The sequence below is a fragment of the Dryobates pubescens genome, chromosome 17 (assembly GCF_014839835.1).
Source record: "Dryobates pubescens isolate bDryPub1 chromosome 17, bDryPub1.pri, whole genome shotgun sequence".
Classification (NCBI taxonomy): Eukaryota; Metazoa; Chordata; class Aves; order Piciformes; family Picidae; genus Dryobates; species Dryobates pubescens.
The window spans coordinates 16,213,477-16,229,454 of record NC_071628.1 but is presented as its reverse complement, the minus strand read 5'-3'; the positions used below and the strand labels follow the sequence as shown (position 1 = coordinate 16,229,454).

The 15,978-nt window shown below is 38.7% G+C and overlaps 1 protein-coding gene across 1 annotated transcript in view; it reads left to right on the top strand.

The window, feature by feature from the left end:
- The window catches only part of ADAM10 (ADAM metallopeptidase domain 10), a 47,451-nt gene that overhangs the window by 15,298 nt on the left and 16,175 nt on the right, over positions 1 to 15,978 (top strand). Inside the window, exons 3-5 of the mRNA XM_054168883.1 lie at positions 5,523 to 5,641; positions 6,271 to 6,429; positions 14,772 to 14,875. Coding sequence (XP_054024858.1) covers positions 5,523 to 5,641; positions 6,271 to 6,429; positions 14,772 to 14,875 — 382 coding nt within the window. The remainder of the gene's footprint in view (positions 1 to 5,522; positions 5,642 to 6,270; positions 6,430 to 14,771; positions 14,876 to 15,978) is intronic.

Below are 15,978 nucleotides of genomic sequence, written 5' to 3'. Positions count from 1 at the left end.
TAATAAGATACTAAACATCAACTTAAATGATGCTCTTCTGGTTTAAGTTGGCTTCTGATGGAATGGTTGTCTCCTGTAGCCAGGAAACAATGGAAAAGCTGTCCCGATACTTACTACTGTTCACTGCTACAAACAGCAGGTAAAGCTAGCTGCATCACAACAAATTTTATGTTGCATCTCTGGTATTAGTTTTATAAGCTTTATGTTTCTATTTGTGACAGAGGAAAAACCTGCTGATCATGTTGACAGTCAAGATCAGCAAGTGATTTGGCTGGTTGTTTTCCAGCCAGGCTAATTTGTCCTTCAATTCAGTATATAAGCAAATTTGCTGTAAGAAGAAAGGGTGCAGGAAAAAGCACAGAAGTGGTGAAAGGGAAGTTGTAGTGCTACCCTTTTCCCCCTTTCAGTCGTAGTGCTGACATATGCCATATTACCATTCATCAAACTTACAATTTCATTGTCCAGAAAATGGCTGGCAGCTATAAGCATTCTGTGATTGTGCACATAGCTTTTGTTCTCTTCAGTAGACTGTTCTGATTTAGGAACTGTATTTCATAGTACCCTTTGGTTGAAAAAAGGGAAAAGTAAAAATGAAATTTATATACTATATTTGTATACTAAATTAAAGTGACCATTTAGCCATGGGCTAATAATTCGTTAATGAAATAGATATTAATGATGGAGTTCAATGCAAAGCTACCTCTTTTCACACCAAACTTAGTAGTTCTGCAAATGGTTATGTAACATGCCATCATTGGGAAACCTTGCTTTATTTAAGCTTCATCTGAAAGTTAAATACTATGCAGTGGACTGTTAAGGACAGAAATTTTTCAAAGTTTCTTGAGTAATCTAGAATACAACTTAGGGCAGATACAATTAATTAAACCAAACTAGCCACTATTCAATGCTGAAATACTAGCTTCATAGGGCAGTTTAAGTTGATAAAATTAAGCTATGGATACCTGTTAATTTGAATAATAAACTGTGTAATTTAGATGAGCTGACATGATTGCTTCACCAGTAGTACTCATTTCTAAAAAGCTTCAAACGGGAAGCAATACGAAGTTTTAAAACAGTCTTGGTTACGTATCATAGTTCTTACACCTGTCAGTTTATTTCAAGTGTGTTAGTGTGAGTTAAAGTACCCTTTGAGTCTAGGGAAGGTTCATACAAATATCATGAATGCACAGTGTGGACATTACCTAGCTAAGTTCCCAGTATGAAGTAGCTTTTGAAACCACTTTGCCACAACCACCCTCACTCACACACCCCTGAAAACCAGGCCAACATGAAGCGATTCATAGCAGAGCAATTACTTTGGCACCAGCTTGAGATGCGGTGAAGGAATTTAATATGGCATAACTTTATTTTGTGAGTCAAGATAATATCAGTAATTTTGACAATGAAATTGGAACTTCACCAAAACTGCTATTGTGTGTTATGCCTAGTTTTGACTTAATCACAGAATGTGTACTTGCATGTACTGAACACAACGCTACCCATGCAGAGAAGCTGGCAAGTTGTTTTCTTCATGTTTTCAGTATAACCATTTGCAAAATACTAATTGTATAATATCTTAAACTGAATTGTCAGCTTGGTACTTCATCATAATCTCATTTTGAGGAAACATCTCTGACATCTTATGTTCTCTGAACTTTTTACCTAATGACAAACCTGTGAATTCTCCTCTGATGCAATTAGAAGAAGAAAGGAACTACATCTGTGTAGTGCATAATTGTGCTGCTAGCCAACTTTTTAATTAATAAATTCCTAATAATTCACACTTTCTAATATTTTCTTAATCTGTCCTGTTAATTACCCATCCACACCCACTTCCACTCTTCATACTGGATTAGTTGATTACTCCTGGTTGGGAAAGTTGTCTAAGCAACTTTAATGAACAGTTAATTCATCTGGGACTTGAATACACAGTAGCAGCCACTTATCACTAATGAAAGATAGAGTGAGAACTTTGCAGATTTATCTGCAATTTTCATTAGATTTTTACCTAAAGTTTTATAAAAATAAATAAATGCTAGAGTTACATTCAGACATGTTTGTCAGAATGGTCTATATGTGATCCTTATAATAGGAAAACTATTACTGGAAATGCTTCTAACATCACTTGTTTGTAAGCCATATGAATAAAAAGACCTTTTATATGGTTGTTGCAATACTAAAAGTACTGATTTGTTGAATATTGTTAGGTTGCTCTATGAAGTCTGAGAGAATTAAAAAATATGTCTTCACTAATAAAAATATTTCTCTGTGTTTTAATTTGGGCGTTCAAGTCATGGTTGCTGTGTCCAGATTCCTTTAACCCAGCACATTCAAACCTTAAAAACTAGCTTAATGTACTTAAAATCATGTAAATGTCAATCATATCATTAATCATCAAATCATGTAAAATAGGTCAGTTGGTACAACTGGAATAATATATTCTTCAACTTCTACCACCTTACATGGTTCATTGGGACTTAGAAATACTTACTTTCTTCTACTGTGACCCAAAAGAGACTATTATATCATGTTGTCACCTCAGTCTGCATAAATGCTTGTAGAGATGTACACTACAATGGTCAGAAACTTGAATGCCTTCTAACTAATGATAAAACACATTTGTAACTATTGTAGAAAAGCAGTCCAAATCTTGAATTTGAAGTCCTGTGTTTAAACTCACATTTTCAGGTGTGATTTTAGTCCAGGGGCTAAGCACTGTAACTGAAAGGGAGAAAAATTAAATAATCAATGCTGGGTAAAGACTGTTCTGCTATTAAAATCTCTACACCATACTCTTCAGGACAGATGCTTGACTGACTGTCGTAGCATGTAAATTAGCCAACATGTAGCTACTTGTAATCCTGTTTGGATGGTGTCTGTTATCTCAGCAAGCTTATGTGTTTACAGCTGTGTGTATCAAGAATAATCAGTGGCAAGATACTGAGGATGAAGGCTGCATCCTCAGTTGTGTTCAATAATAACACACTTAGCAGCTCTGACTTCTGAAGGTTAGGCCAGACAGCTTTGAAAAATCGCAAGTGCCACCTGAGAGGTGTTGATGGAGAACAAAGATAAGCTGCAAGCATTCTAGCTGGAATTGCTGGGGCTTGCAATACTGTAGAGATTGTTTTATAGGTAAGTACTTACTAGAGGATGATGCTTTCTGTCTGCATCTAGGTGGGTAATAGAAGGAATGATAAACCTGGAGGTGTTATATGCTGTTTCAAAGATAACTTTTTCTTTAGAGTCAGTAGTAGGATCATGGGAATTGTCTAGTAAATGGTAATGGACTATGTTGTATGGGCTTAATAAATGAAAACTGTGAAAAATAATAATGTCCCTAAATGTGACGGTTCTGTAGACTTAGCTTGTGAGTAGTTTAAGCCCACCATTGAGTTGTTCAGCTCTCTTGTGATTAATGCAGTTAGGATGATGCTGACAGTCTGTGGAAATTGAGTTTAGATTTTGGAATGCCTCATGTGAAAGCAGTTAGAAGGCACTCAAATTATTCTCCCCTTCTATTTTTAGCCTCCTTTTGATTTTTTAAGAGAAGACAGTCTTTGACATCATAAACGGGAAAAGTAAGGATTAAAAAGCCTTACACCTCAACCCAGAGTAGTGTCTTCCAGATCCTGATTTGTGAGGAGAGGCTCATGGAGGCAAAACTGTGAAGATTTTTCTGGTTTCTACTGAGAAGAAAAGAGCATGAACCTAAATGGACTCTCATTCTACTGGAGTTGCACTCTTTACCCTTGTCAGCCCCTTACCTTCTGTTTTGTTTACCACTTCCAGCTGTGGAGTAACTGCTCAATCTTTTATTTAATGATTATTTGCTTCATTGTTTGTTTTAAAACAATCTCCTGTGGTCACTGAGTGATTTTGCCTGCTCAGCCTGCCCTTATGAGTACGACTGATAATAGCTCTAAGTGCTATCTGGTGTGTATTGTTTCACTCCAATACTGAAGTGCACCTGTAGTGAACTGCTTCAATTTTACAGAAGAATCAACTCTCATAAAATAATATCCATACCAAAAGCTATTGTACAAGTACTGACTGGCTTGGCAGAAAGCCCAAGAGTCACAGGGAACCACCAGCCACATCTCAGAATTTCATAACCTTGTAGTAGATACTTCTAATGCATTAACAGAGGAGAACACTCACTTTGAAGCTTTATTAACACTGTGCAACAATAATACAGCCTGATTGTGAAATAATACTGTCTGCATTACAGAATAGTCAACATGAATCACAAGAGCCCTTACCAGGTTTTCAGTGTAGGCAGGACTTTTTTCTTTGATGTTGAGTTTTGCATCGTAACATACAGTTGTTTCAAAATTTTTAAAACTGTAGTGTCATATTTAATGTGCAAGTGAAGACTGAAGGTATATTTTGTATATGCTTCAGCCATAGGAAAAAGTAATTGTATTTAATCAGTTATACACCATGATTCTTAATTGTGATGGTTATTTTGCTGTTTAGTAAAAATGGATACCAGTTTTCACTAGGAGAAGTCAGTTCTGTGAGTATACTGTGCATACTGAGAAATGAGTCATATTTTTTTAGATGAAGACTGACACAGGTGTGGTCAACTTAGCAGACTTACTTGTGTAACAAGTGGGTGGCATAAATGTAATGCGCCTTTAATTTCATGATTGTGCAGAAAGAGAAAAATACGTGAAGAAAATAGGGTAAAATTGGAATGACTGAAGTTTCAACAGGTTTACTGATCTGTATTTGCACAATGTGTTTATAAAAAAAATTAAGAAATACCAAATGAAATTCTGAAGGAAGCTAATGATTGTCACAGGTATGATCACAGGTATGAAATCACATGATGTCAGGCATTTTAAAACACTACAGTTGCTTGACTTCACTGAACAAAACTGTGGGGTTTGTAAAAAGAAAATTTAGTGTGCTTCACATAAAGATTAGCAGTAGGGTTTGAATCAAAGAATAGAATGTAATTTGAACAAGATCATTCAATGAGTAGAGTTGTTGACTTAGTTGTGCATGTAACTCTACTAGTTTTAAGTATTTTTTTTATTAAATGTTGTTGCCCATCTTTTTTTCAGTTTCAATTAAAACAGTAATTAGCTCATCAACATTTAATTTGCATTGCTGAAATGTTGGCAATTAAATTCAAATAACCTGAGAGTTGTTTTTATCTCTTCTACTTCCCAGTGCTGTGAAGTAAAATAGGTGCTTCATAGCTACATCTGTGTCCTCTGGAGGAATGGAAACAAGTGTGTAGTTTAGGTCAGCATTTTAGATTTACGCATTTAGGTCTAACCTTGTTTTTTGGCTTAAATCTTGCAAATTTAACTATTTGTATCAAAGGCTTCTAAATCTTGCTTAAGAAAATCTTCTAGACTGGTCTAATTCTTGTACAGTATGAACATTTTCTATAGATTAATTTTGCAAGGTCTGCAAATTGTTTGCATAAAGCTGCTGGTTAGAAGCACTTTGCTTCTCTTTTAATTGATGCTCAGAGTCCGTTTACCGTCTTGTTTTATTCACTTTAGATACTTCAACCTTCGAATGAGGAGAGATACATCTCTTTTTAGTGATGACTTTAAGGTAGAAATATCAAATCAAGTAATTGATTATGATACCTCCCATATTTACACTGGACACATTTATGGTAAGTGCAACATGGTAAAATGAGTTGAACTGCAGTCATTTTAAACATGGTTTTGTTTTGTTTTTTTAATATAATACATGTAGATAATTAGTGTCTGTAGGATTAGGTTATCTTTGTATTAAACTTTAATAATGTATCTGAATACATTTAAACTTTGCTTTTATTCTCCTATTAGTTACACTTACAGAAATTACTATTTCACCTGATGATTTTCATATTCATAGAGCCTGAAGTTCAGCTCTGGTTGTGAGCATATTGTTCATTGATGTCCGATGCATTTAAAAGGAATTTAAGGAAAGTAGAACTGCCATCATTAAGGGTAATATACCAAATTTCAGTAAATACAAAAGATAAAGTTGATTTAAAAAGAAAGGAGAATTAAGGAATTAAAAGCAGATGAAAAGAAGGATTAGGACTTACTCTCTCCCTCTTTATACGGTCTCTTTATTTCTGAAAGTAATCTGTTCGTTACGTCCTATGGTCTTGAAGTGACTGCTTTAATCTGCAAAAAGAAATAGACACCTTTAGTGCTTAAGTTGGTCTACCTAGATGCATATTGTCAGTTGACTTAAGTTTTTAGAAAGGTGTATAAAGGGTATAAAAATACTAATGCACTTTTCCCCTTACAGGTGAGCAGGGAAGTCTTACCCATGGGTCAGTTATTGATGGAAAATTTGAGGGATTCATCCAAACTCATAGTGGGACCTTTTATATTGAGCCAGCAGAGAGATATATAAAGGACAAGACTCTACCATTCCATTCTGTCATGTATCATGAAGATGATATCAGTGAGTATATCCATTTTGTGCTACAGATGAAGTGTATATATTTTATTTTTTAAAAATTATTAAATGTCAGAAACTGAAGCCATTTATAAGCATAAAATGGGATTTGGGCTTGCATATGACACTGTGATCATTCTGTCCTGAAGCAATTCATATACGAACCAAAGTGAGTCTTCCTTATTCTGCCATAATAAGAAATCTTTAGCAGTCAGGCTTAAGCATGTAAACAGTATAATTTCTGCTAAATGGATACATGTTCTCATGAAAAAAACATTCTTAAAATGCTTTATATTGATTGTCCTTATGTGATCCGAAAAGTGAAGGATAATTAAAGTTCACCTCATATGCATTTACATCTAGTGAGAGTGGTACTTGTGGAAAATAAAAGCTTTCCCTGAATCTGTAGGTCACAGACAGCTCTTTAGAAGATGTGGTCCCATTTTACACTGTAGCTGGTGGAATACTACCTGAATTTGAAGAGTTATAGCCCCAGAAGTCTAGGTTTAGCTGTAAATGCCTAGAAGGATGAGAAAATAACAGGGAATACTTTTACACCTTCAGAACTGATGCAGAGTACTCATGCATCTTCCTTTTCATGTATGATCAGTTTTCAGCTATAATAAAAATCAGTTTGATTTAATTTTTAAGTAATCTTTGTGCTGTCTTTGAGTATGTTAAAATTTCTGTGAGCTAGCACATGTTTGTCCTTCCTCTTGCCCCATTCTGTACTCTTACTAATCCAAATTCAAATAGAAGATGCATAATTGTAAAGAGCTTCTGAATGAATGCAGTTACTGAGTTTTATGTACATTGTGAGCTACACTTATTTTCTGACTAAATACATATCTTCCCAGTACTTACAAGACATATATTTGAGAATACAGTAACTTTATAGGACAGTGTTCCATATACTGCTTTTGATTCCCAAAGAGAAACTGCAGCATGTGTTTAATTTTCTTCTCAACAGAACATTGCAGGTTGGGAGTCTGAGAAGGCAGTGTGCTGTGCTAGCTGCTGCTGGAGTATTGCAGGGTTTGCCACTGTAATGAGTAGTGGGGAAAAGTAACCAAGAAATTGAAAAAGCCTGGTGTGAAGCCATAAAATATGTATTTTATAACAATACTTCTGTGAATTATTTGTACATACTTCTAAATTATTTATGTTTTATAGATCTTAGCAAACAATTCAGTTCACTGCTTGATAGTGGGAACACTGGACTACCACTTACGTAGCCTGCTCTGCAAATAAGTCACTGCTTTACAAAGGGTTTAATTAATCCTGTTGTAGAAAAGAGGAGGAGGAGCAAAGTAAATGGACATAAGGCAGTAAAGTGATTTGCCTGGTTTTCCAAGGGATGAGACAAGCAAGAAGATTGTTTCATGTCCCAGTTCTTTATGCTGTGAATAGTGGATGACTAAAAATACTCTCTTCACTGCTAACAACTAATGTAAGAAATAGAATTCTACCTTAAAGAAGCAGATGATTTGATTTGATGTAAGTTAGTATTGCAGTTTCGTAGAAGTGATCTCTGTTGAAGGAGTAAATGCATCACTTGACATCTGGAGAAAGCTAATGATGAAATTGCTTCACGTGAATGTCTTATTAAAGTGAATGGGAGCAGGATACTTGTGTGAGGTTTTAATTATTCAGGTTTTGGAATGTTGATTAATACCATTTTTCCTCTTGAATCTGGTGCATGAAAACCATAAGTTAGAAACAAAATCAGAGGGGGATTGTCTAGATCTATTCTGGAGAGCCGCATTAAACCAACAATATGATATGGCTTTTGAATCAAAAAGTGAGTGAACAGGTCTGCTTGCTCAGCATGGTTGAAAAAAGCCCTTCCTGGAGCTAAGTCTAACCAGCACTATTTGAAAATGTGCCACTCCTGTTGGTTGCTGTCAATGCAGAGTCTGATGTGCATGTATTTTGATTGTATGAGTTAATTTTTTTTGTTGTTGGTATCCTAATGTCTCCAGAATTTTCAGGCTCTAAACTATCTGAAGTATACAACTGCTTCTATCACTTTTGGAATAATGCTTTGGAGGCTAAATTTTTTTTTCTGTTTTTTGACCTATTTCTGCATTGAACAGCAGCTCCAAAGAAAATCCAGCCTGAACAACTAAAAGAAAGTTAACCTTCAGTGTAGTTTTTAAAGTAAAACCAAGCATGCAAATCTTTTGTTCTCGCTCTAATCCAAAGCTAACACTTGTGAAGTAAGAGTCAAACCATTAGTATCTAACACAGGACAAAAGCAGCAAAAATGCTTACATTTCTAAGAGATGAGGGGAAGAAGTCATCTTTACTTTGAGATATTTTTTGGTCACCCATGTTTCAGCCTTTTGAAACTATATGCTTTTTACTGCTTTTCAGAAAGCACAATGCAACATATGATTAGCATCTCAATGAGTTCTTATTCAGTAGTGAAACAAAAGGGGTTTTTGTAAATGGGGATTATATTGTCAACTTTATAAAGCAGCTTTTGTCTGTTACAGTGGATATGGTGACCAGTGGAAGGCAGCCTTCTATTCATGACTTGAAACACAAGTTGAATAATTTAGGTTCTAAACTACTTGATCAAACTGTTTTAGTGCTAGGAAGATGCAAATGACTCTTTTTTTTTCATTAAAATATTTTGGAAACTTCTCTTTAAAAAAATTCAGGATTTCATTGGAACTGTATTTACTTTATTTAAATCATATATACTTCAATTATGTTCCTGAGTTCATATTGTAAACCACAAATTTGGTATTTCCTGAGATCAATATCAGACCTTCAGAAAAATGTTTAACTTCATGGTCTTGGAAGAGCTATACAACTGAGAACTCAAAGTAAAGTATTTTGTAGTTTTTGCAAATCCCTGAATCTACTGAATGAACTGGCCATTGCAAACTCCAAACTACAGAATACAGAATTAACCAGGTTGGAAAAGACCTTGGAGATCATCGAGTCCAACCTATCGCCCAACACCATCTGATCAACTAAATCCTGGCACTAAGTGCCTCATCATTAAACACTTCCAGTGACAGTGACTCCACCACCTCCCTGGACAGCCCATTCCAATGGCAATCACTCTGTGAAGAATTTCTTCCTAACATCCAGCATAAACCTCCCCTGGCGCAGCTTGAGTCTGTCCTCTCCTTCTGTCACAGCTTGTCTGGGAGAAGAGACCAACCCCCACCTGGCTACAACCTCCCTTCAGGTAGTTGTAGAGAGCAATAAGGTCACCCCTGAGTCTCCTCTTCTCCAGGCTAAGCAATCCCAGCTCCCTCAGCTTCTCCTCACAGGGCTTGTGCTTCAAACCCCTTATAAGCTTTGTTGCCCTTCTCTGGACACATTCCAGCAACTCAACATCTTTCCTAAACTGAGGAGCCCAGAACTGGACACAGGACTCAAGGTGTGGCCTAACCAGTGCTGAATACAGGGGCAGAATGACTTCCCTGCTCTTGCTGGCCACACTATTACTGATAACAGGCCAGGATGCCATTGGCCTTCTTGGTCACCTGGGCACAGGAGTCTGAGGGTGGTAAGCTGGAGTCAGGGGTGAAACCAGCAGCCCAGCTGAAGTGCATGTACACCAATGCATGCAGTATGGGTAACAACAAGAGGAGCTGGACACCTTGTTACAGCAGGAAAGTTATGATGTAGTTGCCATCACAGAAACATGATGGGATGACTCACATGACTGGAGCACTGTAGTTGATGGCTTCAGGAGAGACAGGTGAGGGAGAAAGGTTGGAGGGGTGGCCCTGTACATCAGGGATGCTCTAGCCACCATGGAACTAGAGATTAAGGATGATCAGGTTGAGTGCCTGTGAGAATTAGAGTGAAGGCCAACAAGGCTGACATCCTGGTTGGAGTCTGTTATAGACCACCCAACCAGGATGAAGAGGTTGATGAATTATTCTATAGGCAGGTAGAGGCTGTGTGGCAACTTGGTTTCTTAGATTTTTATTTTATTTTTTTCAATATTGTGGTTGTGAATTAACAAGGAAAGGTCTGCTTGGCAGTTGTCATGGGAGCACAGTGTGACAGACTGCTTAGAGTGAAATCTGTAGTAAGAATTTTTTGTATCTGCTTAAAATTTGAACACTTTTCTGATGCTATTGCTTTTGCTAATATTGGACATATCACTTTGGCTGCTGAAGAACTGAATTTCCATCATTTTTAATGGAAGTTCAATGTCATATCCTTGCCCCAGATGCCTAAATCCAATATCCATTTAAGCCGTTAACTTAAATGCTTAACAGATCAAACTAGTTACTGACATGGAAGAAAAAAAATAATGTGATCAGGAATCTCTTTGCAGCAGATAATGCCTTTTTTTAAAGGATAAAAATGCTTCTGTTGAGGATCTGTAGTTGCATATATCATTAATAATAATCTGCCATCTAGTTAGAATAAGGTTTCCTTGTCAGGAAATATGAAATGACAAGACTTAAGATCTGTAATTTACTATTTAACATGCTGTCAGGATGTGCAAAATTGAAAGTGGGAAATGGGAAACTGGACAACACAGAAAGACAAAGCATTTGTTTTGCCTGAGGACTGTGTCTAGTTTGAGAACTGACCCTGTCATTAAACTTCTCCTTTATAGACATGAGGAAAGGTACACTTCTAGTTTTTCCTCAACTTTGCATTAACTGTAAGAAATCATTTCCTGGTAAGGGCACGTGTTTTCTTATAACAAATTCTCAGGATTGTGTTAGGAATAGAGCAAGAAGCTCTGAATTCCAAAGAGCTGGCAGAAGGCTGTAACTCTCAAAGCATTAAAAAACTTCACAAAAACATGGACCACACTTCTGTGATGGAGGTCAAAACTGTCCGAGTCATCTGACATCATCTGGTTCCTGCTTAGCTCCAGAAATGGAACTGCTGCAGGGGATGGTGGAAATAAGTAGTCACAAAAGACAAAGAGGCAACAGTGCCTTCACAGTTTGGGGGTAATGCAGCATTTATCAAGAGATATCACAGGATGTTAGGGTTTGGAAGGGACCTCTGAAGATTATCGAGTCCAACCCCCCTGCCAGAGCAGGACCATAGAAGCTAGCACAGGTCACACAGGAATATTTTGTATGCGACTTCCTTGGAAAACTAGGCATGGTTCCAAAGTGAACTATCCTATATAACCTGCTTCCTGTGTTTTGCAGGGCAGATTCAAACCTCTCAGGGAGGACTTGTCTTTTCCAGCAAATGCAAAACCATGGCAATTGCTGTTGCACTCTATTTCATGTTCAATTTCTTATAATTTTACCTGTCGTGCTTTTAAAGTGTTTATTATTGGATGATTATTTGTGAGGTGAGAAATACTTGATTTGCAGGCACTTAGTATTAAAAATATATTAGATTTCCTACCCTCTTTGGGAAACAGGATGCAGAGGAAAGATTGCTTATTTTGTCTGATGCACTGAGAGCATTTATTTCTAGTACTATTCTGTCAATTATCATAATGCTGCAGAATATGAGAAGAAGTGTGATGGCAGCACAAAATGGCTTTTTGTGCTGGTGCAGAATATGCTCTGCAGTCATATTTCCAGTTAATTGCTATGGATTTTAGCAATTGCCACCTGCAGGGGTCTTTAACATAACACTGGATTTACATAGGTAGTGTGCTGATGGTGAGGCTGTATTGTCCATTGCTCACAGCCTTGTGTAATGTGCTTTTGTTGCAGCGAAGTGCTTGATGGTGTGAAATTGCATAGTGGTTAAGGAGAACTTTAGCTTTTAAATACTACAGTGGGAGGATAAAAAAAGGTGGTGGAGATACATAGAATAGAATACATAGAATACATAGAATAAACCAGGTTGGAAGAGACCTTCAAGATCATCGCGTCCAACCCATCAACCAATCCAACACCGCCCAAGCAACTAACCCACAGCACCAAGTACCCCGTCAAGTCTTCTCCTAAAAACCTCCAGTGATGGCGACTCCACCACCTCCCCAGGCAGCCCATTCCAATGTGCAATCACTCTTTCTGTATAGAACTTTTTTCTAACATCCAGCCTGTATCTCCCCTGGCGCAGCCTGAGACTGTGTCCTCTTGTTCTGGTACTGCTTGCCTGGGAGAAGAGACCAACATCCGTCTGTCTACAACCTCCCTTCAGGTAGTTGTAGAGAGTAATAAGGTCACCCCTCAGTCTCCTCTTCTCCAGGCTAAGCAACCCCAGCTCCCTCAGCCTCTCCTCATAGGGCTTATGTTCCAAATCCCTCACCAACTTTGTTGCTCTTCTCTGGACTCGTTCCAGCAAGTCAACATCCTTCCTAAACTGAGGGGCCCAGAACTGGACACAGTACTCGAGGTGCGGCCTAACCAGTGCAGTGTACAGGGGCAGAATGACCTCCCTGCTCCTGCTGGCCACACTGTTCCTGATGCAGGCCAGGATGCCATTGGCCCTCTTAGCTGCCTGGGCACACTGCAGGCTCATGTTCAGTCTACCGTCGACCAGCACCCCCAGGTCCCTCTCAGCCTGATTGCTCTCCAGCCACTCTGACCCCAGCCTGTAGCTCTGCATGGGGTTGCTGTGGCCAATGTGCAGAACCCGGCACTTGGATGTGTTAAATCTCATGCCGTTGGACTCTGCCCATCTGCCCAGCCTGTCGAGGTCCCTCTGCAGAGCCTCTCTACCCTCCAGCAGATCAACTCCTGCGCCCAGCTTGGTGTCGTCAGCAAATTTACTGATGATGGACTCGATGCCCTCGTCCAGATCATCAATAAAGATGTTAAAGAGCAAGGGGCCCAGTACTGATCCCTGGGGCACACCACTGGTGACTGGCTGCCAGCTGGATGTGGCACCATTCACTACCACTCTCTGGGCTCGGCCCTCCAGCCAGTTCCTAACCCATCGCAGTGTGCTCCCATCCAAGCCATGGGCTGACAGCTTGGCCAGGAGTTTGCTATGGGGAACGGTGTCAAAGGCCTTGCTGAGGTCCAGGTAGACTACATCCACAGGCCTCCCCACATCCACCAGGCGGGTCACCTGATCATAGAAGGAGATCAGGTTGGTCAGGCAGGACCTGCCCTTCCTAAACCCATGCTGGCTGGGCCTGATCCCTTGGCCATCCTCTAAGTGTTGCGTGATTGCACTCAGGATGACCTGCTCCATAATCTTTCCTGGCACTGAGGTCAGGCTGACAGGCCTGTAATTCCCTGGCTCATCCAACCGGCCCTTCTTGTGGATGGGTACCACGTTGGCCAGCTTCCAGTCAGCTGGGATCTCTCCAGTGAGCCAGGACTGATGAAAAATCATGGAGAGTGGCTTGGCCAGCTCATCTGCCAGCTCTCTCAGCACCTTAGGATGGATCCCATCTGGTCCCATGGACTTGTGGGGGTCCAAGCTGCTGAGGAGAGCTCCTATCACTTGCTCATGGAACACAGGGAAACCATGCAGCTCCCTGGCTCCCTCTGCCAGTTCTGCAGGCCAGCTGTCTGGTAGACGTTCTTTCCAGCTAGTAAAAACTGAGGTAAAGAAGGTGTTAAGTACCTCTGCCTTTTCCTCATCCTGTGTTACAACATTTCCTTCCATGTCAACCAAGGAGTGGAGGTTGTCCCTGCCCTTCCTCTTGCTATTAATATATTTATAGAAGGACTTTTTGTTGTCCTTCACATCAGAGGCCAGTTTAAGTTCCAAATATGCTTTTGCCTCCCTAATTTTCCTCCTACATGCCCTAGCAAGGAAAAGGCAGAGATGGAGAAGGGAAGGATCATATATATAATCCCTTGCATCAAAGTTCAATCTAGTGATAGTAAGCAGTATCCCAACAGTGCTTCTTGTTTAACGTTGGTTATGGCAAAGCCAGTGTTCCACTCCATTGTTAATCAAATCACTCATTCATGTACTCTATCTCCAGTGATTTTTTTCTGTTGTGAGTTCACTTTATTTAAGGCTGCTGTTATTTTAAGCTAATTGGTACATATGTGTAAATAATAGTTCTTGTTCTTATGTTAAGATATTTGCCCATCATATTTTCTTTTGCTATCTATAAGAAAAGAATGCTAAGAAGCAATTCCACCACCACCCCCCCTCCCTTTTTTCCACCCCCGTTTGTAAAACTAAGAATGCGTCCTAGAAATGTGGGGTTTTGGCATTTGTTTGTTCAGGGTGGGGTTGGTTTGTTTGTTTGTGTGTGTGTTTGGGTTTTTGGGGGTTGGTTTTGTTGTTGTTGGGGTTTTGTTTATTTTGGGTTTTGTTTTTTCTTTGTGTGTGTGTGGTTTGTTGGTTTGGTTTTTGTGTTTGGGGTTTTTTTTAAAGACCTTGTGGACAATATTGGACAAACGCAGTGGCACAACTGTATTTTACAGTGGTACTTGGAATTTGAAAACTCAACCTATCTTTCTTCATTTTAGAATATCCACATAAATATGGACCACAAGGAGGTTGTGCAGATCATTCAGTATTTGAAAGAATGCAGAAGTACCAGATGACTGGTATAGAAGAACCAGCAACAGAGGTACAACACAGGCTAATGGATTATGTTGATTAGAAATTTATGTTATAACTTCCTATTACTTGGATGTTGTCCCTTTTACATTTGGTCAGTCATCATCCCTTGACATTGTGAGGTACTTAAATTATTGCTTCAGTTTTCTTGTTAAGATAACTTCTCTAAATTCTTTCTCTGCTTAATACAGCACAGATGTGCTAGCTCATAGTCTTAATGAATCCTGCATCATCTCAGATTTTTCAACCATTGGAATTTTTGATGGATATAGGCATCAAGCTGGAGATGAGGAATATGTTTTATTGCAGTTAAGAAGGAAGAGTTGCAGAGTCCCTTCATCTCTTAATTAATGTATTGGTTTTTAAAGACTAATAACTTTGATTTTCAAGTTACATTAATGTAACTCATTTTTGTAATATCTGAGTGCTTTCAGTCATAAATGAAGTGATAAGAGTAGGAAGATCATAATAGCCATGTTAAAAGATTGAAGGGGTTACAGGAAGCTACAGATTGCCTATAATACGAGGCAAGTGTAAGGGGGACTTGTGTACCACTTTATGGTCCTGCAGTTTTTTGCCTTTGGGTTTGCAGCACTTGCCATGAAATTGGATCTTTTTTCCAACACCTTCCAATAGTAAATTGAGTTTATCAGCTGTGTTTTGAGCTGTTCTAAGTTTTGGCATCATTTAGTGTTGTCGGTTAAGTATATGCCAACAAAACTATACAATATGGCTTGTTAAATAGTAGCAGCAGCTTAAAGTTTATTGATGTTGTGACTCAAGAAATTATCAACAGTATTATGCAGTTTAGTGGTGGTAACAGTAACATACTTTCCCAAACTTTTACTTACAAGACCTCATGGAAAGGGTGGGGAACCTCAGTGATTGCAAATGTGTTAGCAGATACATCTCTGACTAATGAGCATTATTTTAACTTCATGTTTAGGGTACCATTTGTTCCATGCTGAAGTGCTTATGTTTTTCTGTTTGCTGAGGCAGCAGACTAAGGTGGTTACAATGTGAAATAACCTGTGTTAGGGAGGGTGCATGTAAGTCCCATGGCACTGTTGATTTCCTCCCCCCTCAAATCTACAAAATATTTATTCATTTCAG